The following is a 24,479-nucleotide window of genomic DNA, read 5'->3' as shown; positions in this document are numbered from 1 at the left end:
GCCAGCCCCTTTCTCTGATGCTGCCTCGACCACCGCTTTCCTTCCCAGTTCAGCTCCGCCCCGGGTAGGCATCTCTCTCTTTCTCTCCCTCCGTCCGCCCCTCTCGCGCGCAAGCCTCCAAACTTAGGGGGTGTCTCGCCTCCTCCCGCCTCCAACCTCCCCACCCTCTTCCTCCAGCCGCCGGAGACACCCCCCCCCCATCTCCTTGCCAGTGGCCGGGGCTTGGAAACTAAAACAGGATTCCGGATTTTGATTAATTTCCTTTTCTCTCTCTCTCTTTTCCCCTTTAGCAGAAGATCCGGCGTTCATTCCCTTTGGTCAATTTCCTGGTCAATTTCAGCCTTCCCTTGGGAGTCGCAGTTTTTTTTCCCGCTCCTCGCCTGCTTGCCCTCTTTGGCGAGGGGAGGGGAAGGGGGGGCAATGAAGCCTTTTAATATTTTATATACATCTATAACCCTCAAGTGCCTCCCGAGCGCTGAACGTCGGGGAGAGGAGAGCAAAGCGCCTGGGGCCGTCTCCCACGTGTTGAGAAAGTTTTCTTAGACCTAGATCGGGATTTTTTTTTGGGGGGGGGGGAGTTGTTGATTTGGCTTCCAGGGGGTGGAAGAAGCCCCCCCCTCTCTTTTGAGACCAGGAAGTTTCGAGGCTGAAAAAAAAAGAGAGCAAAGTTTTCTCCCTCTCCTGCGACTCACGCCTCTGGGATTCAGGAAGGAAACTATGGCCTAAGAATCAAAAATTGTTCCGAAAGGGGAAAGCGCCCGCTTGGATTTCCTTTTTTCAACTCTCTAAAGGTTGTTGGCTTGAAGGCACAGCTCTTGGCTTGAAAGAGAAGCAGAGATTTTTTTTTCCCCTTTTTCCTCTTTTTTTTTTAAAACCTCCTTTCCGTCGACAACAGACGATGAGCGCACGGCGAGCTTGGAATTATAAAGAGGGAAAGCCGGAGAGGCTCCCAGCTGGAAGAATTTGAAGGGGAGTTTTTACAGACTGGGAAGGAAACAGAGGGGTGTGTGTGTGTCTCTCTGTGTATTTGGGCTTGCGGACCAGATGGGGTGGTAGAGACGAAGGGGAGAAACTCAACTCTGCTGTTAAAGAAGGCTCTCCAAGGATGGGGGGCGGGTTGTGTACCCGGAGGCAAAAGAGCCTTTTGCAAACCGGGTTTTGCCTGGTGGCCTTGGCCTGCCTGGGGTCGGGGGCTTTTTTATACAATCATCTCCAAGAGAAGGTGAAAGCCGCCGAAGCTCTGGCTTCGAAATACAAGCAGCAACAGGATGCGCTCTCGGCCCAGCTGCAAGGTAAGCCGTGGGTCCCTCTCTGGCTGGGCTGGTGGGGTTGCTCTGTAGGCCACCCCCCAAATCCACTAGCCTTCCCCCCCCCCAAAAAATATGGTAATACAACTTGCAGGTTAGCAGTGACGGGACGGTTGGGTTGGACTTAAAACCGAGCCTCGCTCCCTCTGGTGGGATTCCGAGCCTTGGAGTTTGCTGGGGTAAAAAAACTCTGCTCTCGAACTCTAGACCTGGTGAGCCACCTAATTTTTTTAGGGGGTGTCAGAAGTGGCATACAGGGTTTTGTGGGCATGGTGCATGTCCCTCCGGCATATTGTATCCTTCCATGTGTAGTAAAGTAATAACTTTTTGATTTTGAGGGAGCATTTGCAGTGCTTCCCAAATTGGAGCCAGCCAGGTGTGTTTTTTTGGACTACAACTCCCAGAAATCCTCACCAGCACAGCGGGTGGCGAGGGCTTCTGGGAATGGCAGTCCCAAGAACACCCCAAGGTTCGGAATCGCTGCTCTGGTGTATTCTCTGAATGAAGGGCCTCTCTAGACTACAGCTCCCAGAATTCCATGGGGTGAAGTCATACTTTGAAGTGGGGTCAAACTTATGCAGCTGGGTAGGGTCAGAGGTGTAGGAGCTCGGCCTTCTTTTCCAAGTTGAGTGAAAGACAGAGGCCTTACGGTCATGAGCAAAGCATGGGGGGCGGAAAAGGATCCTGTACCCTCATGGTGGAACATGTGCTATAGGTAGAGAAAATCCCTGGTTTGGTTTCCCATCATCCTCAGTGGCATGAACCAGGGGGCAGAGAGCTGGGAAAGGAGCTGGAGGATGGCTGCTGGTCAGTACATAAGCCAGTTTTTGGCACCCACTGGATGCTTTAGGTGGGGATTCTCATCATCCTTGAGCATCACTGCGTTAGGCGGATGGGAGTTGTCCATCAAGAAGGCATCATGTTAGCAAAGGTTGCTCTAACCACTGCGCCAAGCCTCTCCTCTACTCCCTGTCCACTTCCACAGTTCAGGGGAGCAGTCCCCTCCCGAAGGTGTTTTCAAGTATAGGAAGGGGAGTTGGAGGTGGAACAGATTTATATCAATATTTTGTTTACTCTCAGCTTGGTCCTCATTTGAGTCCTAATTCACAAGTCTGTGTTTAAACAGCCAAATTCCTCTGCCAACAGAAACGGAGTCCTCACCCCTCTTCAGTTTAGCGAGTTGAAAAGATTCTATAGCTTACTCCATCAACCTGAAATCAATTCTATTCTCACTTGTGACAGGAGGCCAGTTTAAGTAGACCTCTGGAGCCTTAGAAGCTAAAAACGGTGTTCTTCCCAAGGCCCCCGGGTCTAGCCCCGGTCTCAGGTTGGAAGAAGCAGGTTTTATTCCAGTCTTGCTCTCACTGTGCATGCGTGAGAGCCATCATAGCACAGCTGCACTAGGCCTGAAAATGTTGAGAAGAATCTTGTCCAGTTGGACCATCCTGTAGCATTGAGGAGACCTAAGATGGGCAGCTGATGGTTCTGAGGTCAAAAAGGGGATGAATTTGCTGCGGGCAGGATCCACCCAGAATTAGAATATGGAGTCGCAGAATTTAGAGCCGGAATGGGTGGCCAAAGGGTGATCTACTCCAACCCCTTAACTGCAGGGAACCCACAGCTAAAGTACCCCTCAACAGATGGTATTCCACACTGTCTTTACAAATGCCCAATGGAGGAGCCCCCCAGCACCTGGCAGGATAATCAAATCCTTTTATCTCACTGTTAATTATCTATTGACTTTAATTGACTTAAAATACTTAAAACTGGCGTCTCTGAACCTTGTCTGCCAGCGATAAACAGCCGTACAGCCACAAAGAGGAACCCCTATGAAAACGAACGGTGTACGTTGCGATCCGTAAATTCAGATAAGAGAATGTGGGCGGTTTCTTGATTTGGCTGTTATGGCAAAACCTCAGCCGCGCTTTTGAACTGGAGACCACGACTCGAGAGGCAGGAAAAGGAAATGGCTTTCACCGGACCATATTGTTCTGGGAAAAGCCAGCTGGCGAGATTCGCCGCACAGAGCTTTTTAAAAAAACACACACACCAATGGGTTGCAAATGTGTTCAGACGTCTCTCTCTTCCTTCCCCATCATACTTTCTTTCAAAAAAAAATCTGGCGAGGCGGATTTGGAAAGCGGGTGGCCAAAAAAAGAAGCCTGAAAGAGGAAAGAAGATCAGGCCTGAATGGGATAAACCGTCATTTACGTTTTGCAGGCCACAGACTTTGAAAATGGCCCTCGAAGGTGCTGATCTACTTTGTTTTTTCCATTTGTTTTTGATCTCGCTTGCAAGTTTGAGAAGGGGTGCTGGCATTCCCCCCCACCCCCCAAATTATAGAATCCTTGAATACAGGAGCTGGAAGGGGCCTCTATGGCCATTGAGTCCAACCTGCCGCTCGAGGCAAGAATCCAAACTCCATATTATATAGCTGTGTTTTTTTTCTGGAGTCCAGAAAAACAAACAGACAGACAGGAACCTTTGTAAGTGTGTGTGTCTCTCTGTCCCCTCTTGTTTGCTTAGAATCAGGTCCTCATCTCCGGCGTTCTGGCGGGATGCCAGGTCTGGTCATTATGGGCAAAGGGGTGGCCCTCCTCTCTTCCAGCTGGTCACCGTTTCCCAGAATAGAGTAGCAGAGCTGAAGATAAAACACACACACCCATCTCTCTCTCTCTCTCTCACACACACACACACCCCCGGAGATCCTCTAATCTCTGGCTTGGCTTGTTTGATTCAATGTTAATAATATTAAGGTTGAATCTGCTTTTTTTATTACTCCTCCTGCTAGCCCCTTGTCTCGGGCCCTAGCGACCTGTGGGAAGCAGGGCACTAATGTAATAAATCTTGATGGGGAGGAGGTAGTTTTGAAGCCCAGGAACACAGGTGAATTTGTGAATTGCGCTAGATCACTGGTTCGGATCTCTGGCTATGGAGCCAGAGGTTTGGGAGTTCGATTCCCGCACGGAGCCTCCGTGGACAGGGGATGGGCTGGATGACCCGTAGGGTTCCCTTCCAGCTCTCCAGTGCTGAGATGATGAGGATGAAGAAGAAATGGGGACAGAGAGATGTGTGCATGTGTGTTGATCCAAGCTGGAGTGTGATGAACTGCTGAAAGAAGCATCAACGGTGGTGTCAAATCCTGCAGATTCCGTGGCTCTAATCAAGTTTGGAGAACAAGCTAAACTGAGCCCGTGGTCCATGCGTGTCCTGTGTTGCTAAGTCAGAACAGACTTATAGTGACCCTAACAGGGCTTTCAAAAGGGACGCGCTGGCGCTGCGGGTTAAACTCCAGAAGCCTCTGGGCTGCAAGGTCAGAAGACCAGCCATCATAAGGTCGAATCCACGCAACGGAGTGAGCTTCCGTCGCTCGTCCCAGCTCCGGCCAACCTAGCAGTTCGAATGCATGCAAATGCAAGTAGATAAATAGGGACCACCTCAGTGGGAAGGTAACAGCGTTCCGTGTCTAAGTCGCGCCGGCCACGTGACCACAGAAACTGTCTTCGGACAAATGTGGGCTCTATGGCTTGGAAACGGGGATGAGCACTGCACCCTAGAGTGGGACACGACTGGACTAAATGTCAAGGGGAAGTGTTTGAAGAAGTTTCTTTAAAAAGTGTGTGTGTGTGTCTAAGAAGCAACCATGACTCCTTCTGCGCTGCCCAATTAAGCCTGAGCATAATGGGTATCCAGGGGATGTTGAATGCTGGGTAGGTTTTTAAAACAACAACAGAGAAATAGGGGCTGCGAAGCATAATGGAATCGCCTGCGGATGGCATCTTGGACAGGAACTTGGTGACTAGGAGAGGAGATGATGGCTTGTAAAGCCCGTGGGCAGGATCATGGGTCCCTTTGTGTGTTGACTAAAAATGGCCTGAATGGGTTGGTTAGGAAAATACTCACATTTAAGAGAAGACTTCAGGTTTTTATATGCAGCTATAGAAGGTTTCCTCCCCCCCCAACTGTACCTGGCAAGCACAAGGTTCAAAAAGAGCCTTCTACCCTCTCTCTCTCTCCGTGAACATATATGATCCCTTGGCAAGGAGTTCCAAGGTCTGGAGAGGATACAGGGAAAAAAAGCCCTTTTTCATTTCTGTTGGGAGTCTTTGCAACCTCGCTTGCTGCCTGGTGATGGTGCGGCTGGGAGGGACCTTTCTGAGCCGGGGTGCCTGTCAATCAAGGCAACACTTCCCCATCATTGGGTCTGAATTCAAAGGCAGCTCCGCCTCTCTGCTCTGTTGTCTCTTGCCCTCTTTTTTTAGTCTGCTGAAAGCAGCCGCGTTTGTCAGGCTGCTGTTTGATCTGTTCACAACAGTAAGGAAAGACAATTTTTAAAAAATTCTTTCTGCTATGAATGTCTCGGCATGAGTTTTTGAAACTGTAAGTGCCTGTGGATGGGATGAAGGGGTGGACGACTCTGGGGAACTTGAAGCTATTCTGTTCTGCGAACCCCTTGAATTTAATCAAACATTCAAAACTCAGCAATTGTTTCCTTCCAAGGCAATCCAAAGGCTCTGATCAAGGCCACCATCTCCCCTTTTTCTCTGACAGCATTGTTTAATGGCTCCCCAGTTTTCCAACTGGTTTCCTCCTCTTTGGACAGGTCAAAACATCTCTCCTAAGACTGAGTTACTGGTGGCAGGAGGTTAAAGTTGAAATATTGCTGGTTTGGTTTTCCTAAATGCCCCCCCCACCTCCAGAAAAAAAGCTAGTTTACTCCTTCGTTTAAAACAGCCTTATTTATCCAGATGTTTAATGGAAGAATCAATGAATTAGCTCTAGTTTTTACAATCAATGACAAATGAAAAATATACTCAACAGGCTGAAATACATGTATGTTTTCTTAATTTCCTCCTCATGAAAAACTGGTGGCTGGTGCACTATATTTCTGCTGGAGGGGTGCTTTATTATTTTTATATTTTCATTAGCTCCATCTTTTAAAAATTCGGCTTCAAGTCGTCATACTTCTATTCATTTCATATTGTAATTGTCTTCGTTTTTATTTAATTAGGAATCCCCCCCTGGGTCCTATGCTTCGGAGAAAAAAGAGAGAGAAATAAAAGTAACAAATCAATCAAAAGGTCCCTGCGTCCATTGGGGGTGAGACTAAATGACCTTGAGGGTCCCTTTCTGGTTATATAAAAAAATTTACAGCCCACATCTTTCCTAGCTCTTGAATTCTGAACCGATCTTCCATAGACCTAATGTTTTTTGACTGGGGAGGTTGGATTTACTGCTGGGGGTATTTTATCCGCCTTGCTTAATGGATTTTTGGGGGTCATGGGTCCAAAATTTCAAACAGACCACCAGAGGAGGGGGGCGGTGGATGTTTTAAGTGGCTTAGTGAAACCTCGTGTTATTTCTCAGCTCGGTTGTTTGTCGGAGCATCTGTTTGGCTGAAAGCAAAAGGAAAGAGAAGGCTTCTCCAGAGTTTATGGCTCCCGAGGGATTATTATTATTATTATTCTTTTTTAAAAAGAGGGATGTTAGGAGCTGCCTGGAACGAGATGATGGGTTGGCTAGAGCCAGCTTAAGCGCAGATTCTCATCCGGCTGCTTGCTTTATATTTAAATGCAGTGCAAACTGGGCTTGGCGGAAATGGACTACAGGTCCCAGAATCCCCCTGCCAGAAAACCGAGAGGTGTGTGGGGCTGATGGGTCTTGGCAACATCTGAAATCCTTGAGTCCCTTCTTCCTGATGGAATGGTTTGAAAGTAAGGCGTGATATCTCTTGCATAGTGCCTGTGTTGGCTGGGGGATTATGGGAGTTGTAGTCTGAAAGTCTCCCAAACTCTGGCTCCGTGCCAGGTGCAGCTTTGTATCAGGCTGTATGTATATTGGCTGCGGGATCTGCTGAGACAGAGAGAGATGGTTGAGCAGCAGCTGGGGACTGGGAGGAAACCCCCCCCCGGATGTTCCTGGACTCTGGCTTCCATCATGCTTCACCAGGGAGGGCTCCTTGGGACTTGTAGTCCTTCCACATCTGGATGGCTTCTCTTTGCTTTCTGCTGATGTCAGCTGGTTGCTTTCTGAGCAAGGGGGACATGAGAAAGAGAAAACGTAGCCATTGGGAGGGAGGGAAAGCCGGCAATTGGATGCCTTTTTCCTCTAGTGCTAAAAGAACTGCTGTGTAGCTCAGTGGTTGAGGCTACAGAGTTTGGGAGTTTGATTCCCCACTGGGCCTCCTTGATGGGGCAGGACTTAATGATCCACAGGGTCCCTTCCAGCTCTTGCCATTCTAAGATGATGATTCTTTGCTTTCCTTTGGAAGAAAAAAGGCTAGTGTGTTCCTTTCCCCCCACTACAAAAGCCTTTCAAAATGTCATCTATTGGTATCTGGCTGCGGAGTTGAGAGTTCGATTCCCCCACTGAGAGAAGGACCAGCCTGGGTAGCCTTGGGCACGTTGCACAGCCCCAGGGCACCCCCTAGAGGAAGGGAAGGGTAAAACACTTTTGAGTTATTCTCTCCCTGGAAAGGGGTCACTGTAAGTCAGAATTGATTTGACGGCACCAAATTATTATTATTTTGGGGCTCAAATCCACTGCTAGAATACGCTGACTTCCTTAACAGAGTTTTTGAGGAATTATAGGTGATGCATTGCTTTCATTAGAGTTTCTTCTGAATTGGGCCCACCACCGATGGGGTCAACCCTAACCTCTCTGGGCCGCCGAACCCGAAACGGGCTTCTCCATTTTTCTCTTCTTCCACAGACCCGAGTCGATCAAAGCCTCGCTGCGCAGCCATCCCTGACTTTTTCTTTGAAAAAACAAACCCATACTCTGTAGGGTAATGAGCCCTTTCCAAGCTTATTTTAAAAGCATTGTTCAACACGGTAAGGTTGAAAAGAAAGCCTAGGGTCCTTTGCATTTAACAGAGGAAAAAGCAGAAGGGAGAAGGGGAAAAAAAGCTAGATTCTTGTGTTCTTTCTTGATCAAAGCCCTTTGCTGGCAGCAAATGCAGGTCTGAGTGAGCTGAAAAATGGGATTTCTGGAGCTCAGCCTCGCTTTCCTTTTACCTGTCCCCTCAAGCTAAAATAGGCTTGCTTTTCTCCATCTTCTCGATGTCCTTAAATGTTCCTCAGGCCAGCGGATAGATCTCTGGTGGAGTGCGAAGGATGGCTTTTGTGAAATAGCGGGTGCCTCTAGACATTTCTGTACGGATATATATATATATATGAAAAGAAGCGGAATGAAAAGAAATGCTGGCTTGGTCCGATGAGTTGTGATGTGTGAATCACCCTTTCTCTCTCCTTAAGCGGATCAGGGGAACAATCCAAGTTTAGATTTTTAAAGAAATTATCTTTCCGGATCAGTGGGGAATTGGTGACTCTGGTGTCACGGAAGCTGTGGGATGCGCACAAGGATTTTAGTCTGAACTTTACAGGGAGCTCTCCATGGTGCTGAAATATCTTCAGCATCACAGAAGCTGTGGGATGCGCACAAGGATTTTAGCCCGAACTTTACAGGGAGGTCTCCATGGTGCTGAAATATCTTCAGCATCTCAGAATGGGGCACTTTAAAGTTTGGAGCAAAACCTAGATTGGATTGAAAAACCATCACTCCCCACAACGACTGGCCAAGTGGGGTTGGAGATGCCATAAATTGTGGCTCATAACTTTTCTGAGCCTGGGAGCTACAGAACAAGATTAGGACTGGGATGAGTGGCAGGGTGTCAAAGTCATCTCCCCATCCAGGCCTAACAAGGCGAAAATAAAATATGCAGAACTCAGAATGTGCATTTTAAAAGGAGTTTGTGTTTCTTCTTACTTCTCCACTGCCCGTGACCATTATTATGCTTCAATTGTCCAAATAATACATTCTTTGGCATGCTGTCTTGTCGTTCCCAGCAGGACAGCAAAAGGTAGAGAAATACTGTCTGCTTCCCTCTAGTGGCCGCTTCTGATATTACACCTTGGAAATAGAAAAACAGCCAAAAGGCAGAATAAAGGAGTTTATTTCCCTTGCTAGTTAGGACTGATAAGACTTGGAAAAAGTCCTGCCAAAATGCCCTTTAAAAGCAGCATTGAAAAGTAACTAGATACTATCCATTCCTTCTAAATAATTTAGGTGATGTTGATTACACCTAGAAAGTAACAGTGTCAGAAGTAGTTACATTACTTATCACTCAGTAATTCACTAGTTACAAGGAACTAGGTTACTTCTGGAAAGGACCGCACAATGGCAGAACATGCCGGACAAAATATGAGAACCCACTCGTTTGGTGGGTTTGTAAAATCATGGCTTCGTTGACACAGAATTTAGATTATTCCTTGCCAGCAGTAATCAGTGCTGGAAGGTGAATTTGGGAAGGCACCCCACTAATGATTTTTCCCCTATCTCTGCCTCTCTGCATTTCCCATCCACAGTTGTTTATGAACACAGATCCCGGCTTGAGAGGTCTTTGCAGAAAGAACGAGGTGAACACAAGAAGACAAAAGAGGGTGAGTTTTTGGGATAGCCACCACTGCCTGAACACTGGGATGCATAGAGTTCCTTCCAGGTCTGCTAAGATGATGATGATGATGATGATGACTACCACCACCTTTTCACAGCAGCCTCTTTCCCAGCCACTCAACATACATTAAAAGTACAAAGCATTGGAGTAAAACCACCATATACAAAACTACAAAATTAAAATTTTACATCTTTTGTATGAAAATAGCCAGCTCTGGCCAGAACTGGCTATTTTCTGCGAGAAAAAAATAATTTTTTAAACCCTCTCTCTCAATCTCTTTCTACAGTGGTGCCCCGCTTAACGAGCGATTTGTTTAACGACGAATCCGCATAGCGATTGAGTTTTTGCGATCGCAAAAGCGATCACATAACGATGTTTTAAATGGGAAAACATTGCTTTGTGATGATCGGTAAACTGTTTCACTTACCAATTATCGCATAACGATGTTTTTCCAACAGCTGATCGGCGGTTCCAAAATGGCTGCCAGGTAAAGAAAATAGCCGCCTGCTGTGTTTTCGCGCCCTTTCCTCGCTTACCGGGCAGCGAAAATGGAGGCCGCATGGAGGATTTCTGCATAACAGTGAGGTTTGTGCCCATAGGAATGCATTAAACGTATGGGTGTTTTTGCCCCGCATAGCGACGAATCCACATAGCAACAATTTTTTCGGAGCGGATTATCATCGCTATGCGGGGCACCACTGTATTTTTGTATTTTCCTTCCTTCCTTCCTTCCTTCCTTCCTTCCTACCTACCTACCTACCTACCTACCTACCTACCTACCTACCTACCTACCTACCTAAGCAATCAAGAGAGCGTCTGAATTTTTGAACTTTTCAAAATTTTATTTCCCTGGATTTTTTTTTTAAAAAATTGTGTCCATCTTTCTGAGTTCCTACGCTTTCAGTTAGCTTCCTTCTTAAAGTGGAGATCTCTCTCCCTCCCTCACATTAACTCGCTTGTGTCTCTTTTTTGCCTTTCAGATTTTTTAGTGTACAAGTTAGAGGCTCAAGAAGCCCTCAACAAAGAGAAGGTGGGTCAAACTAGTTCCCTGTGGGGTATGTCAAAGGGGATGAATACACACAAACAGAAAGGCCATTTCGATCATTCTGTTGTTGTTGTTGTTGGGTGAGTCGTTGTGGTGGCTACCGGTTGGGTAGATTCCTCGTCAAACTAAGCTCCATTCATTCCCTATCAATACAAAGTTAGGAAATTACAGTAATGGCATCAGGTTCTTCTGATTATGGAGTCCTTTTGATGATGAGGATGATGATGACGATGCTTGGCCTCTTTTCATTGCAGCAAGATTCCATGAACCGATACGGCGCCCTCAGCTCCCAGCATAAAATCCTGAAGGTAAACACATTCTCCTCCTCCTTTTAATGACATCTTCCAGATGTGGTTGCAACTGGTTGTCTAGGACTCATGGGAGGTGGAGACCTTCCACATCTGGAAGGCCACCAGGGCTTCATGCCTGATTTGAGCTATCCCATAGTAGTTCCCAGCTTTGGGTCCCCACATGTTATTGGACTACGAATCCCAGAAACTTTCACCAGGAGCTGTGCTAGCCAAGATTTCTGGAAGTTGTAGTCCACGAACATCTGGGGACCTAAGACTGGGAACACCTGGCGTAATTTTATTTCCCCTTTTAAAGAAAAGATCTAACTTCTGTCCACCAGCTGCCAGCCCCTGCCCTTCTGGAGGCAGGCCACGACCCTTTGACCACACCTCCCTATTTCTTAGCCACATTCTTGGCTAATTCAGACCCCTGTTCTTATTTCCATGGTCTGTGAGCTTTGTGGGGTGTGCTAATTACTTGAACTGTGCTCCATTCATGCATTAAAAAATTAATTTACACTTTCTCTCCAGACCTTTTGTGCCTTTCATTGACCCAGAATCTACTTCTGTTTGTGTTCCCATGGTTACCTGCATCAATCCTGAGATTCTAGTGATGCTTTTGGAGGGAGGGAGGGATGGATGGATGGATGGATGGATGGATGGATGGATGGATGGATGGATGGATGGATGGATGGATGGATGGATGGATGGATGGATGGATGGGTGGGTGGGTGGGTGGAGGGAGGGAGGGAGGGATGGATGGATGGGTGGATGGGTGGATGGGTGGATGGATGGATGGATGGAGAGAGAGACGGATGGATGGATGGATAGATGGATGGAGAGAGATGGGTGGATGGACGGATCAACTGATGCTTTCAGTTAGATGACTGACTCATTGATTGATGAGTCATTGTCTACAAAGTCTTCATTTGTACACTCATCATGCATGTGCAGATGAAGACTTCATAGGCAATCGCTGATTCTCTCCAGCTGTTCTGTTTGGGACAGGAACTTTAATCCCAGCATTGTTTGCAGGAGTGAAGGAAAATAGCAAACTCCATGGGAAAAGATCGGGCATATGGGTTTAGAGAGATGCAATGTACTTCCTTGAACTTCAGCAGAGAATTCTAAGCAAACTACAAATCCCACGGTCCTCCAGGACTGGATTGTCACAGTGGAAATGGCATCAAGCAGTTGTAATGGTCTGGTAACGATGTTCCTTGAGAATCAGCTTCTCATTCCTTGGGGAGGCTTTCAGATATTCCTATTCAGGCATTTCCCACCCTCGTCATCCCTTTTCGCTCTTTCCGGATCAGAACCAGCATGAAGAGGTGAAGAAGCAGCTGATTGACCTTCAGCTCCAGCACAACGGCTTGAAGCTGGAGCATCGCAAGATCACAGAAGCCCACAATCAGAAATATGCCCAGTTGCAGCGGGAGAAAGACAGCGAGATTGCGGGTTTGCAGGGTGAGTGTGGGACCCACTTTGGGTATTTCTTCAACTCCCCAGGCATGGGGTGAGTACGGCATCTGCTGATTCATTTACCCAAGGTCTGAAAATATTAAAATACCTAAAATGTTTCTTATACGTGTTTCCTTTTCCTTTTTAAGTTGCTATGTTAGTTGTGTTTTGTTTATTTGCTGTTGTTATATTATTGATTTTTTTTTAAAAAATTAGAATTCTAGAAATATATATTTCCAAGTGGAAGTTACAAGAACTAGCCACCAGAGGGAGCCAGAGACCAAACTAAGAAAAAATAGATTACCAGAAGGGGCCACTAGAAGGCGTCGGAGGGCATGCTATGTAAAATGTTCGCTATTAAAATAGCATTTGCTATAATCTGTGTTTGCCAGCCTCTGTGACGGGCTTGGAACCATTCCTCCACAGGTACAGGGGTCCTACTGTCTTGACTCACTCTGCCCCCCCCCCATTAAATTGTTGAGTAATTTTACTCCCAACAAGGAAATGGTCTTGGTTTTAGACCTTGCAAGCGTATGTCAAGAAAATAAAATAAAAAATGCCGAAGGCTAGCGAACGATTTCCCTGGAGAATAATTGGCAAAACATGGCATGTTAACATTTCGTTTGGGCGAACGTAGGAGCTTTGAAACAACCTTCCCTGCTTTGTGTCTGTGTTTTATAGACACAATTTACAAACTGCGAGAAGAGAGCAAGTTGCTTCGGAAGGCTCACCAGGATATTCATTCGCAACTCGTCAGCGCTCAGGTGAGTCCCCAGAGGGCCCGCCTCCCAGGGCCGTCCCACCATTTTTTGCTGCCTGAGGCCAAGAAGGTGATGACTCGCCCGCCTGATCCTCTCTGAGATGCTGGAGAGTGGCAGCCGTTCAGTGTCGGCCATACTGGGCTAGCTGGGCCAGACCGCTTCCTTCATTCCTAGCCTTTTCCTCTGCCGCCATCTCTAGGTCCAGATGGAAGAGTTCAGACAGCTGAAGGAGATGCTACAAAAGATGCCAAGTTTCAAGGAAGCAGGGGTTGGGGAGATTCTGCCAAAGCCACCCTCGAAAGACCAGCCGCAGGGACCAGGATCTGCCCCGTTGCAAGCTGCTAGACTGAAGGTACGGCACCCAGGTCTCTCTCCCTTGCTGTTTCCCAAAGCTGATCACCTCTGAAGGCAAGCTAGAAAAGCGGGCCTTTTAATTTTATTCCATCTGTCTATAATTATTTTAAAAAAACACTTCAGGACACCTGGGAGCTATATATAGTTTACATCATTCTAAGGAAGGGAGGTGCCCCACAGGTCAGTGGGAGACCCCTTTCATTCTGCTGCTCAAATACTTCCCGTGGTTCCAAATCGCAGCATCAGCAAACCTCTGTGTTGGTTGGTGAAGTCTGCCACCTAGTGACTGAAGATAGTACTGCAATCTTCAAATATAAAGTTAACTGGCATTTTATGCACACACACACGTATATATAAAATGCCAGTTAACTTTATACATGTGTGTGTGTGTATAAAAAGGCAGTTAACTTTATGTTTGAAGACTGCAGTACTGTCTTCAGTCACTAGGTGGCAAACTTCACCAACCAATGCAGAGGTTTGCTGATGCTACAATTTGGAATCATGGGAAGTATTTGAGCAGCAGAATGAAAGGGGTCTCCCACTGACCTGGTGCTGTGGGGCAATGGAATGATGGAAACAGACCTTTGTTGGTGGTTGTAGTTGGGAGCTGGTCCTCTTCCTCACCTACTCTTCCCTCTAGGTCTCTATAGGCAATGAAGCAAAAGTGCCTCTTGGGCCTCAGGACCAGTTGGCCGCTCCAGCTAGGAACTCCCCCCATGCCGAAGACCCTGTCATCAAACGCCCGGGGGAAGGGAACCCAGCCGAAGTCCGGGCTTCTCATGGCAATCAGGAGCTTCGGCCCCTAGGCAACATGCCGTTCGGCCAGCTGGCCCCGCCGGACGGAGCTCGCTCGCCACCCGAAGCCTGGCCTCAGGCCGCCCAGAGAGAGAGCCCCATTGTCCGCTTCACAAGGATGGTAAACAGCTTTCAGAAGGAGGAGCAAGTAAGCATATATTTTCCAGATTCCACCTGTTCTTCTAGGGCGGCTTTACTTTTTTTTATCCACAGAGGAACACACGGATCGTGTGAAGATTCATTTCCACCTGCCTGTCTTCTGGTCAAAGAAATCTTAGGTGTTTTGTTGTAAGCATTCAGGGAGCTCGAGGGGAGCGTACGTCATTCTTCCTACCACATAATCATTTGGCACAATGTGAAATTTTGGCAAAAAAAATCTCTAGCTACGCAGCAGATAGTGCAGAGACCTAGAGAGCAGAATTAGCTTCAAGTCTCCTCACGGTCAGCCACCCCTTATTGCCTCATCAACTGGCACTTACAATCTTAGTAACTCGCTCAGAGACGTTGGTAAGAGAAAGAATAAAAGTGTTCTATTTACTCATAGTTCTGAACAGATTTAAAAAAACCAATATATTGTAGGAAAAATTGACTGGTTTCACAAACAGGCCTTTACTGACCCATAACTGCAGACTGAATGCACACCTACAGTAAAATGACTGACTAAATACCGACCCCAAACTGAGTCCTGACTGAAAAAGAGCAGGAAAAAGACTCTTAAGCAAAGAGGTGGGACTCCCTTCTAAACCAGAGGCAGGGAAGGAATAATTCATTACTGTGGATTGATTAAACTAGAAGTAACCAGAAGGCACTTCAGACGGTGAGGTAAAATTCCATTTTTTTTAAAAAAAGCTGAGTGTTAGAGGTATGGGGATGCTGGGGTCTGCCTTTGCTGCCTCTCGCTCCACCCACTGCACCGCACTTCCTCCCCCCCGTTCCCATTTTGAGGGTTTTTATTTTTTTTGTTTATTTTCTTTTTTAGGACCCAAATATTGTGAAGAATTTGCAGGGAGAAAGTGAGCGGAAGGCACCCTCGGAGGCTCTGGCACCCGAGTTTGGGCTCCCTCTTGTTTCCTTGGAAGAAGAGGGGGTGGAGAAGGAACGGATCCAGTCCGATCCAGCGGCGCAGAGGTAGGTCCTGCTGTGGTTTAAAAGCGTCATGCGTTCGCACAGCAAGGGGTGGTTCTAATTTTCTAATTCTCCGCACCTCGTGTGTGGCCTTCCGGTTGGATCATGGCTCCCAGCATTCCCATCTGCGGCTGGGGCAGATGGGAGTTGTACTCCATCCAAATCGAGAGGGCTGGATTCTACCCACTCGGGCACACGAACTTTGAGGCCGCTCTCGGTCGCAACAGCTGGTTCCGTCCATCAGAGCCGTCCTTGCCGTGAGGGAGAGACCAGCCGCGGCCTCGGGCGGAAAATATGGTTGGGAGGGCAGAGCCTCTGACCGCCCTTCCAACCTCTCCCACTGCCTCCAAACTCTGCTGTGACATCTGTGGGTCTCGGGGGCCTCTCCTGGAAGCTTTGAATTTGGCTCCAGTGCGGGGAGATGTTTTCCGTGTCCAGCGTTGCAGGAAAATCCGGCCACCAACCTGGTAAGCTTCTGCGCAGGGATCGGGGGGCATCTTACCCTTTGTCTCGGGTGGCAAAATGCCTCGAGGCTGCCCCCCTGCCGTCCTTTCTCACTGCAAAGTATTAAGCTGCATACTTGGAATTATTGCTGCCGTGTGCTTTCCTCTAATTAATCACTAATCCGTCCGACTCTGGGAGAAGCCCGGCCCGAGATGAGTTCTCTTCCACCTTCCCCCAAGGTTATACGGTAAATATAGGAAAATAATAATGGAATAGAAAGTTGGCTTTTTCCCAAAGTGTGGGTAAAGCCCAGAAAGGGCAGGAAGGGATAGCAAGCTTCCACACAGTTCCGATCGCCTCCTTTGGAGCGTAGTTTTCCAGCTCATCAAATCTCAAGATCTTCACTTAAAAATAAAAAAGAGGAAATTTTGATCGTTCCTAAGGCTGCTCCTGGAAGTTTGTGGGGAGAGAACTACGAGCATGTCACACCTCATCAAGAGCCAGTGTGGTGCAGTGGAGAGAGTGCTGGACTAGGACTTGGGAGATCTGAGTTCAAATCACTGCTCAGCCATGAGAACTCCCTGAGGGTGAATCCGGTGAAACCGTTCCTTAAATATCTACCAGACTCTGGAGACCTTATTAAATTTGTAAAGAGTTGACAGCACATAACATTTGGGGTTATGGGTTTGGAGATTGGTTTTCAGTCAACATGACTACCTTTGTGGTTTTTGTGTGTAGTTATCGGCAGCAACAATAACATCATCCCTTAGACAGTATCTTCAAACTATCTCCACCTTTTGAAAGCTGCTGACGGCCTGTGTCAACAAGACTGGGCTAGCTGGCCTTACTGAATTTTTGGTAGGATTGTTTGGCATTGATGTTTGCAGAGAGAGCCATGGCCTAAGGTGGGTTTGTGACAACTGGAGAAGAGTTAATTGCTTGGAGACCGACATTAAGCAGAAAGAAGCAGAGAGAGAAGGCCATTTGTGAATAATGCAAGAGGAAAAGATGGCTCAACTTACTTAGGAAACCTGGCAGCCATTATGAAGAACATATCTGCTGCCTTACTCTAAAGAGGAACAAAGAAAAAGTGACTTCCAAGGAGGAGGAAAGAAGGGAGGCTAAGAGTAGCAATCTAAAGGCAGATCTAAAAAAGACAATAGAAGAACATGCCAGGTCCCCTGATTCAGGCTACTTCCTCCATGCACTGGTGCTCAATTACCAACAAATTTACCCGTGTGTAATTTGCCAACAAAAGAGATTCACGGGTGACATCCTAGGACGTCAAACGGCTCTCTCTTTCTTTCCATAGCAGCTGGCAAGACATAGTCAACAAAGTGAATGCCCAGATGGATGAGGGACAGGTGCCAGCGTACCCACACCGTCTTGCCCCAGGTGCTAGACCTGTGCCAGCCATGGCCAATGGGCAGCCAGATCTGGACAGCCAACAGAGGAGGGCGGCTCAGCCACAACCAGCTAGCTGGGCAGATGGTAAAGGAGACATGGATGAACTTCAAATGGGTATGTTATTCTGGGGTTTGGGGTGGCCTCAAGAATGTGGGTTTGGGCCCCGTGAATTCCAGAGCAGAAGAGAACGGTTCTAGAATACCTCTGTAGGATGATGCAGAGCAGAATCCTGTGAATTTATGTATTTTTAAGCATTCGGTTGAGGTTAGAGGATTATGCCATCTTCTGCTATTTTTCTCCACTATGTGGTATTGCAACTGGTGTGACCCATGTTTTTGAGATTACTTGGTAGCGGCAGCAGTAAGGGTAGTCTCAGTGGGTTAGTGGCACAAGGGCTCTCAGGGACTATGATGCCATCCACTACACCCAGCACCCCTGTATAGCTTGCATGTGGCCCCCATGGATGGTTGTCAGGCTCCCCTTGTCAGAGTTCTGGGATCTTGGGAAACATTTTAGTCTTCACTCCACTGTTACGGATAATATTTTAAGTCTGTAGGGGCTGATCTTTCTCATTCTTTTATCCTCTCTCACTCTTTCTTTGGAATAATCTGAACAGTTTGACTGATCATGGACATTCCGTAGCATCCTAGCGGCCTCATCCGATTCCTCCAGCCAAGAGCGGGAGGTTTTTGGCAGTAGTCGTTTTTAAAAGAGGGTTTTCCCCACTCCTTCCCCCACTCATCCTAAAGTTCTGGGCTGAATCTGAAGAAATGTTTTGTGTCCGGAGGAAATGGTTCATAGCCCGGAAAAGGAATTAGATGATTTGTTGTGTAGGTTATTATTTTTTTTAAAAGTATCCTAACAAAACTGCAGGCCAGGCAGATGATTTGGGAACGAAAGCAACCTCTAGCTTGGAATGTGGACAGCTGTGGCTTTTACCCCCATGGTGCACAGCAGCATTTTGGCATTTGTTTGACCCACTTCCAAGGTCCCCGTTGGGGGTGGCATTAATTGCTTTACATCAAAGCCAGTTCCTCGGCGGTAGAGGAGACTGGGTCACAGTGTGGGGTGGCGAAACAGGGAGCATCTGACCCTCCGTGTCTTAATTTGGATTCAACCTTGACAGAGGGACCCTGCTATGAAGATGCCTAATTGGGAGTCTTGGTAATTGTTTGTCCACCTCTGGAAGAGGGGGACAGAACCGGGAGCGAAACCTGGAGGCAGACAAATAATGAGGAATCAGAAGAACCCAGTTGAACCCCCAGTGTCTCTGGGTAAAGCTCTTGGTTGCAGGCCATGGTGAAAACGTTGGCCCTCGAGATCCATAGCCAGGTTGAGGTGGTCCAGTAGACTGATGATATGGCTTTCTCTAGAACCGGGTAGGTTCTAGAGCAGTAGTTTCCAACCTAGATGTTCTTGGACTACAACTCCCAGAAATCCTGACCAGCACAGCTAGTGGTGAAGGCCTCTGGGAGTTTTGGTCCAAAAACATCTGGGCACACAAGGTTGGGAACCACTGCTCTAGAGGCTACCACGCTCAACATCTTCATGCCAGCATGGGCCAGGGTGGCTTTCTGGTAGCTCTAAAAAAAGTCAGTGAAGAGCAGCCATCTTGCTTCTGCCTGGTCACTATGGATACCTCCCTCGTTTCTCAGTCACCTGAGGGGGATAAAGGTCCCCAAACATTAAAAAAAGGCTGTAAATTTAATTCTCCTAATGGGTATAAGAAATCGAGCAATCGCAAACATGATGGTAGGTCTCTAGTGACCCCAGACACCAAGTTTTAGGAAGTGTCGGCTCATCTTTCAACCATCTTTTTCTGGAGTCTCTTATCGCATCCTCCATAAGCAGTTGAGTCTCTTGTGTTCTTGCCTTACTCTCGATTCCTCCTGAATTTTGGGAGACAGGCCGGGATCCTGTGCAATATTTCCATGAACAGAAACCCCAGTTCTGGAAAGCTGCCCTGGCGGTCTGACAAGGCGCAGGTCTGAATTGAATTGAGAATATGGAGGTAGGCAGGATATATTCAGTATTTCCCCTTCCTTTCTTCAGACGCCGGTATGATTGAGCGAGAAGACAACTCCCGCACTCGGAAAGAGACTGTCATCCTGCAAGCAGCGGTAAGAGGCGAGAAGCCTGGGGTTTGTACATGGAGCGAGAAGCATCTTGAGGTTCTGTGGTCTGGAGAGTTCCTATTTTGAGGTCAGATTGGCACAAACTCATAGTCAGAAGCATTGGAAGATCAAGATGGCAACTTCTGGGGGAGTTATGAGCCCCCTGTGTCTGAGATCTAGGGATGGGATTTTCAGATTTCTTGGACTACAAATCCCATAATTCTCCATTCTGGGAGTTCTGCCTGACACCTTGCAGACACCTAAATGTGGCTCACCTGAAGGGACAATACCTCAGCTAGAAGGCTTTTAGATCTAGCTGTGCCCAAGCTTCTTCTTCTCGTCCCAGTGCTAGCTGGGAGCTTCCTTTCCGAACAGGAAGTTAGGCAGTGCAAGGCCTAGCTAGGCCACCAAGCCTTCCTGTTTAGGCCTTTCTTCCAGGTGAGCCACATTTAGGTGTCTGCAAGGTGTCTGTCAGTGGGGTAGAACTCCCAGACTGGAGAATGATAGGATTTATAGTCCAAGAAATCTGAAAATGCCATCACTACTGATATTTTATTCTGATAGTGGCAGCCAGATATTTCCACGAAATGCAGATACAGGACCTGCAGTGCTCCTTAGCACATTTGTTTTGTTATGTTCCAGCTGGTAGGAGGAACAGAGGTGCCATATGGCCATGCCAGATGATACTGCCCGCTAGAGAGCTCACAGACCCCAAGTGGCTCTCAACCGATAAAAAAACAGATTTGAAAAACACTACACAAATACTATATTTTTTTAAAAAAACACCCACACAATTCACCCTATATTAAGATTTTTTTAAATCAAGTTTAACATCATTTAAAAAACATTTTAAAATGTGTACGTTAAAAACCAGCGTACCTGGGACAACTTATTGCTTAAAAGCCTGCCTGACGATGGAGGGACAAGAGGGAGGGGGCCAACCTCGTTTCTCGGGACGGTGTGTTCTGAAGCCTGGGAGCCACCACCGAGAAGGCCCTGTCTTGTGTCCTCACCAAATGAGCTTGGAAAAATGGTGGACACAAGAGGAAGGCCTCTCCGGAAGATCTTAAAAGCGGAGAAGACTCCTATGCGGTAGCTTTGACCCAGCGGGGCCTGGAAACAGACTGGCAACTAGTGATGCTGTTGTAATAAGGGAGTTGCGTCCTCCCTATAACCAGCACTGACCAGTAATCTGGCTGCAGCATTTTGGAACTAGCTGCGCTCTTTCCTGCCCAGGTACCTGATAATGCCTCGGATCCTGCCCAAGACCCCAATAACCAAGGGGAAGATGAGTTTGAGGAGGCGGAACTGGAGCGTCCCGAATTCGAAGAGAGAGCGGGCCAGGCCGATGAACCGGGCCAAACCAACCAGCCTGCGAAAGGTGTCACCAAGGAGAAGATCCGTAAGGTGCGTGCCTTTGGGGCAAAGCGGTCCGATTGATCGGAGACCAAGGATGGGGGTGATTAGAACGGGGAACGGAAAGGGAGATTTTAGGTGCCCCCCCCACACAGCCTTTCCTGCTTCTCAGCTTTCCTCGAAGCAAGGAGTTTGGCGCTTCCACCGAGGAGCCCATGCTTCTCGTGACAGGCTGCCAGCTCTCCTCCAAGTACCCCGTGAGGTCAGATCATGACTAGCCCAACATCGGGCAGTGAGCGGTGTGGCACAGCAATTCCGGCACGAGGGCCAGAGTCCTGCGTTCGAATGGTTTCGTCGTAACCACTGCATTCCCCATTACTGTGATGTCACAGTAGGCTTGGGGGCTAAACTCGAGTGAAACTCAGTCTCCTGTTCCAGACCAACTCTGTGTGTGCCTTTTTTCCTCCCCAGGAAGCCGGAGCACCCAAAACAAGAGCAGATTATCTGATGGATGATTATCAGGAAGACGAGGAACAAGATCTTGTACGAAGCCCAGGTTCTTCTCCTCCTCCTCCTCCTCCTCCTCTCTCTTTTCCCTTCCTTGATTTTTTTAATGCTGCTTGCATCTTGAGCAAGTTTCCCAATCAGCTTTTTAGCTCATCGCCTAGGGCAAGTAAACCTCTTTTCCAGACGATCAGGTAGGGTGATTTTAGCGAGTTGCAGTAGAATGATTTCCATTCCCCCCCCCCTCTATTCACTGGTGTGTTAAAGATGATTGCGTAGAAACACACCCTCTCCTTTGCTTCCCAAAAGATCCTTGTATTGCAACTAACTTAAAGGTGAGCACAGCTTGGCCAAGTAACGTGTTGGGTCTACAACAGCCAGAATCTTCCCAGTAGCAGTGGCCATGTGGGCTGGGGGATTCTGGGAGTTGTAGTCCAGGGAGGTCATTGCAACACCACTGTTTCTATGTGGCAGTAACATGGAAGTTGGCACCCCTTAGTAAACACCTTCCAGCTTGGATGTTCTTACTTTGAACCTGTCAGGGTGTAAAAGCTAGGCACACGACACTCCATTTGCCCCCAAATGGAGGAAATCTTTACTGACGAGAAGTTGGAAGTTCCTACCTTCTCAGCTTTATGTCGTTGGTTGTGCCCCAGCGTACAGGATGGTGGTTCTATCCATTGTCCAGTCATCCTTTCCAAACAGTTCATTTTAAGCAATCTTGTGGCAGTGAGTTCCACAGATTTAACAATACTTTGAGGGAGGAAACTCTTCCTTCCTTGGTCCTGAAGTCAGAAAGTGGCAGGGCCATCTCCGTTTATATTGCCCTTTTTTGTGAGCAGCAGGAGGGGGGAAGAGGGGAGTGGAGTGGGCCCTCCCCGAAGCAAGCAACGAAGTCTCCTGTCCTCAGACGAACCCTCTCGCTGCCCTCCCATCTCCTGAGCTGCTCAGAAACAATTAATGTCAGACCTTAAGAGTACCCAGGGAGTGACGGACTGTGAAGGGGGGGCTCCATGCCTTTGGGCAACGCTTGCGCCTATATGCACCACTTTGACTATTTCAGATGCCATTGGTCCTTGTCCATGCAAGGAAAAACAGTGGGTCTGGGAGATGCTCCTGGGAAACAGGGGCAGAGATGTTAGTGAAGTCTTTCCCCTTGTTCTGCAACAAAAGAACCGGCTTTTCCTCTTTTCGCCCTGACCACAGGAAGACCACCAAGGCGATGCGGAGGACCCTGACGACGCAGAGCTGGCCCACGAACCCAGAGGCCCTGTGGGGAGAGTTCACAAAAAAGAAGATTACTACTGAAGGCGCTCGGAACCATTTCGGGAAGGAAAAAAATCCAGAAGCCGCCGTTTCCGCCGGAAGGACTTAGCACCGATTTGTGTTCCCGGTAGCTCAAGATCCACAGGGACAAACGCCGATATATCCGGGTGTCTGCTTAGCAGGAGCTGGAGCCGGTCGCCCGTGAAGCCGAGAGGCTCTTCTGGAGATCTGAACGAACTTGACTGCAGGTCAAGAATTAAATGAGATTTCTCTTTCCGTAACCCCCCGTCCTTTCAGGACTGATTAAGGTTTTGGCCACGAAGGAACGGCTGGCACGATGCGACGAGGGTTGGCTAGCCTTAGGCCGACGCCACCTCTGTCTGTTCTTGCCCCGTCTCAGGCACACCCGGCTGCTTTTTAATGTGAAGTATATTAAAAGGAGGCAAACCGTTTTGATCGCGAACCCTCTTGGGCATTGCTGTCTGTGGGTGTTGTGGGAACGATGTGGGGGTGAGGTGGGCTGGCCTCTGGCAATCACAGCGTCGACAGAAGCCTTTGTGTTCAAGGGGAAAGTGTGTAGTCAGCATGCTTCCTCGCAGGTCGTAGCGGGGTTTACTCGCAGGTAAATCGACGGGCGTCGGCCTTTGCAACTGGAGGTGAGCTTCTAACAGGGAACTCAGGGTGGGGACTGGAGCCAAAACGCAAGAGGGAAGCATGCTCAGAAGAAACCTGAGTGGCACAGAAGGTATGGCAGAGAAAAACAGTGGCGAAAACAAAGCCCAGCGCTGGGAGAAATGAGAATCCATGTGCTGCACCAGCGTTCAAATGATAGGGAGAGGATTTTCTTTTTATTTTGCCTACAAGTCCCAAAACTCTCCCTTCTGGGAGTTCTACCTGACATCTTTAACTATGGCTCACCTTGGAGAAAGGCCTTCACTGGAAGGATTTAAGGCCTAGCTAGGCCTAGCTCTGCCTTACTTCCTGTTCAGAAAGGAAGTTCTCAGAGCTTGGCCAGGGCTAGGCCTCAAAGCCTTCCGGAGTAGGTCTTTGTCCCAGATGAGCTACGTCCAGGTTTTGTAAGGCGCCTGTCTATCAGGTAGGCCTCCCAGAATGATGGGACTTGTAGTCAAAAAGAGTTAAAGGTCAGATGACCTGAGGTGCATTTCAGTTGTAAAACTCACGGGACAGCCCCGGTCTCTGAGCCTCGTTTATCTCAAACGGGTGTTGTAAGGATAACGTGGAAAGTTGAAGCACTGTGTGCACCTTGGCTAGACGGGAGGGAAATTGAAAGATAAATATAACAAATCAATTGATTGTGAGATTTAATTAACTTTTTAGATAGGCTGATGGGTTGCTGAATAATTTTTCATCTTCATGAGCTGAAGTCATAAACACGCATGAGACAATGGAAAGTTGATGGAACAGTAAACACTTTTGTAACCCCGTGTAGTGGTTTAGGTGCTTGTTTTAATGTTAGAGAGAGAGAGATTTACAAAGTGTTTATTTGGCTTAACGTTGTTACATTGGTTTTACCTGGTGTGTGTTTGCTTTTAGTCTGTGATGGAAAGTTGTTTGCAAATGCATCAGCCTTATATAAATGTAGTAACGAATATTGTGTGGCACTTTTCATACTAAAAAAATTATTTTGGTGCGAGCTTTTGTCTATTATAGTCCATGTTTTCAGACACAGGTGGACAAAACAACATATTTATATTTTTTCTGGAAACAAACGAATAGGGTTACTTCTCTGAAAACTGCCACATATGTAAAAAGCTATTAAATGTAATCTTATCTA

General features: G+C 47.6%; 1 protein-coding gene across 4 annotated transcripts; it reads left to right on the top strand.

The window, feature by feature from the left end:
- On the top strand, positions 1–24,479 carry LOC110073301 (uncharacterized). Of its 4 annotated transcripts, XM_072977653.2 has the most exons (15): positions 1–64; positions 291–1,292; positions 9,674–9,748; positions 10,743–10,792; positions 11,062–11,115; positions 12,414–12,564; positions 13,240–13,322; positions 13,519–13,671; positions 14,314–14,616; positions 15,448–15,596; positions 17,350–17,558; positions 19,497–19,585; positions 20,795–20,965; positions 21,386–21,457; positions 22,625–24,479. In XM_072977653.2, the coding sequence occupies exons 2-15, from the start codon at positions 1,106–1,108 to the stop codon at positions 22,724–22,726; spliced, it is 1,848 nt and encodes a 615-aa protein (XP_072833754.2). In that variant the 5' UTR covers positions 1–64; positions 291–1,105; the 3' UTR covers positions 22,727–24,479. The 4 variants fall into 4 exon arrangements, with proteins under 4 accessions (XP_072833754.2, XP_072833755.2, XP_020637978.3 ...); XM_072977654.2 differs by lacking the exon at positions 1–64 and having other exon boundaries at positions 213–1,292; positions 17,353–17,558; XM_020782319.3 differs by lacking the exon at positions 1–64 and having other exon boundaries at positions 213–1,292; positions 19,497–19,564.

The sequence above is a fragment of the Pogona vitticeps genome, chromosome 7 (assembly GCF_051106095.1).
Source record: "Pogona vitticeps strain Pit_001003342236 chromosome 7, PviZW2.1, whole genome shotgun sequence".
NCBI lineage: Eukaryota > Metazoa > Chordata > Lepidosauria > Squamata > Agamidae > Pogona > Pogona vitticeps.
This window is presented reverse-complemented; position numbering and strand designations above follow the sequence as displayed.

Bases quoted from the DNA above. Each gene is read 5' to 3' on its own strand.
- LOC110073301 (XM_072977653.2), top strand. From the start codon at position 1,106: ATGGGGGGCGGGTTGTGTACCCGGAGGCAAAAGAGCCTTTTGCAAACC. The intron at 1,293-9,673 runs GTAAGCCGTGGG...TCCCATCCACAG, and splicing joins GCTCTCGGCCCAGCTGCAAG to TTGTTTATGAACACAGATCC. The intron at 13,672-14,313 runs GTACGGCACCCA...TCTTCCCTCTAG, and splicing joins TGCAAGCTGCTAGACTGAAG to GTCTCTATAGGCAATGAAGC.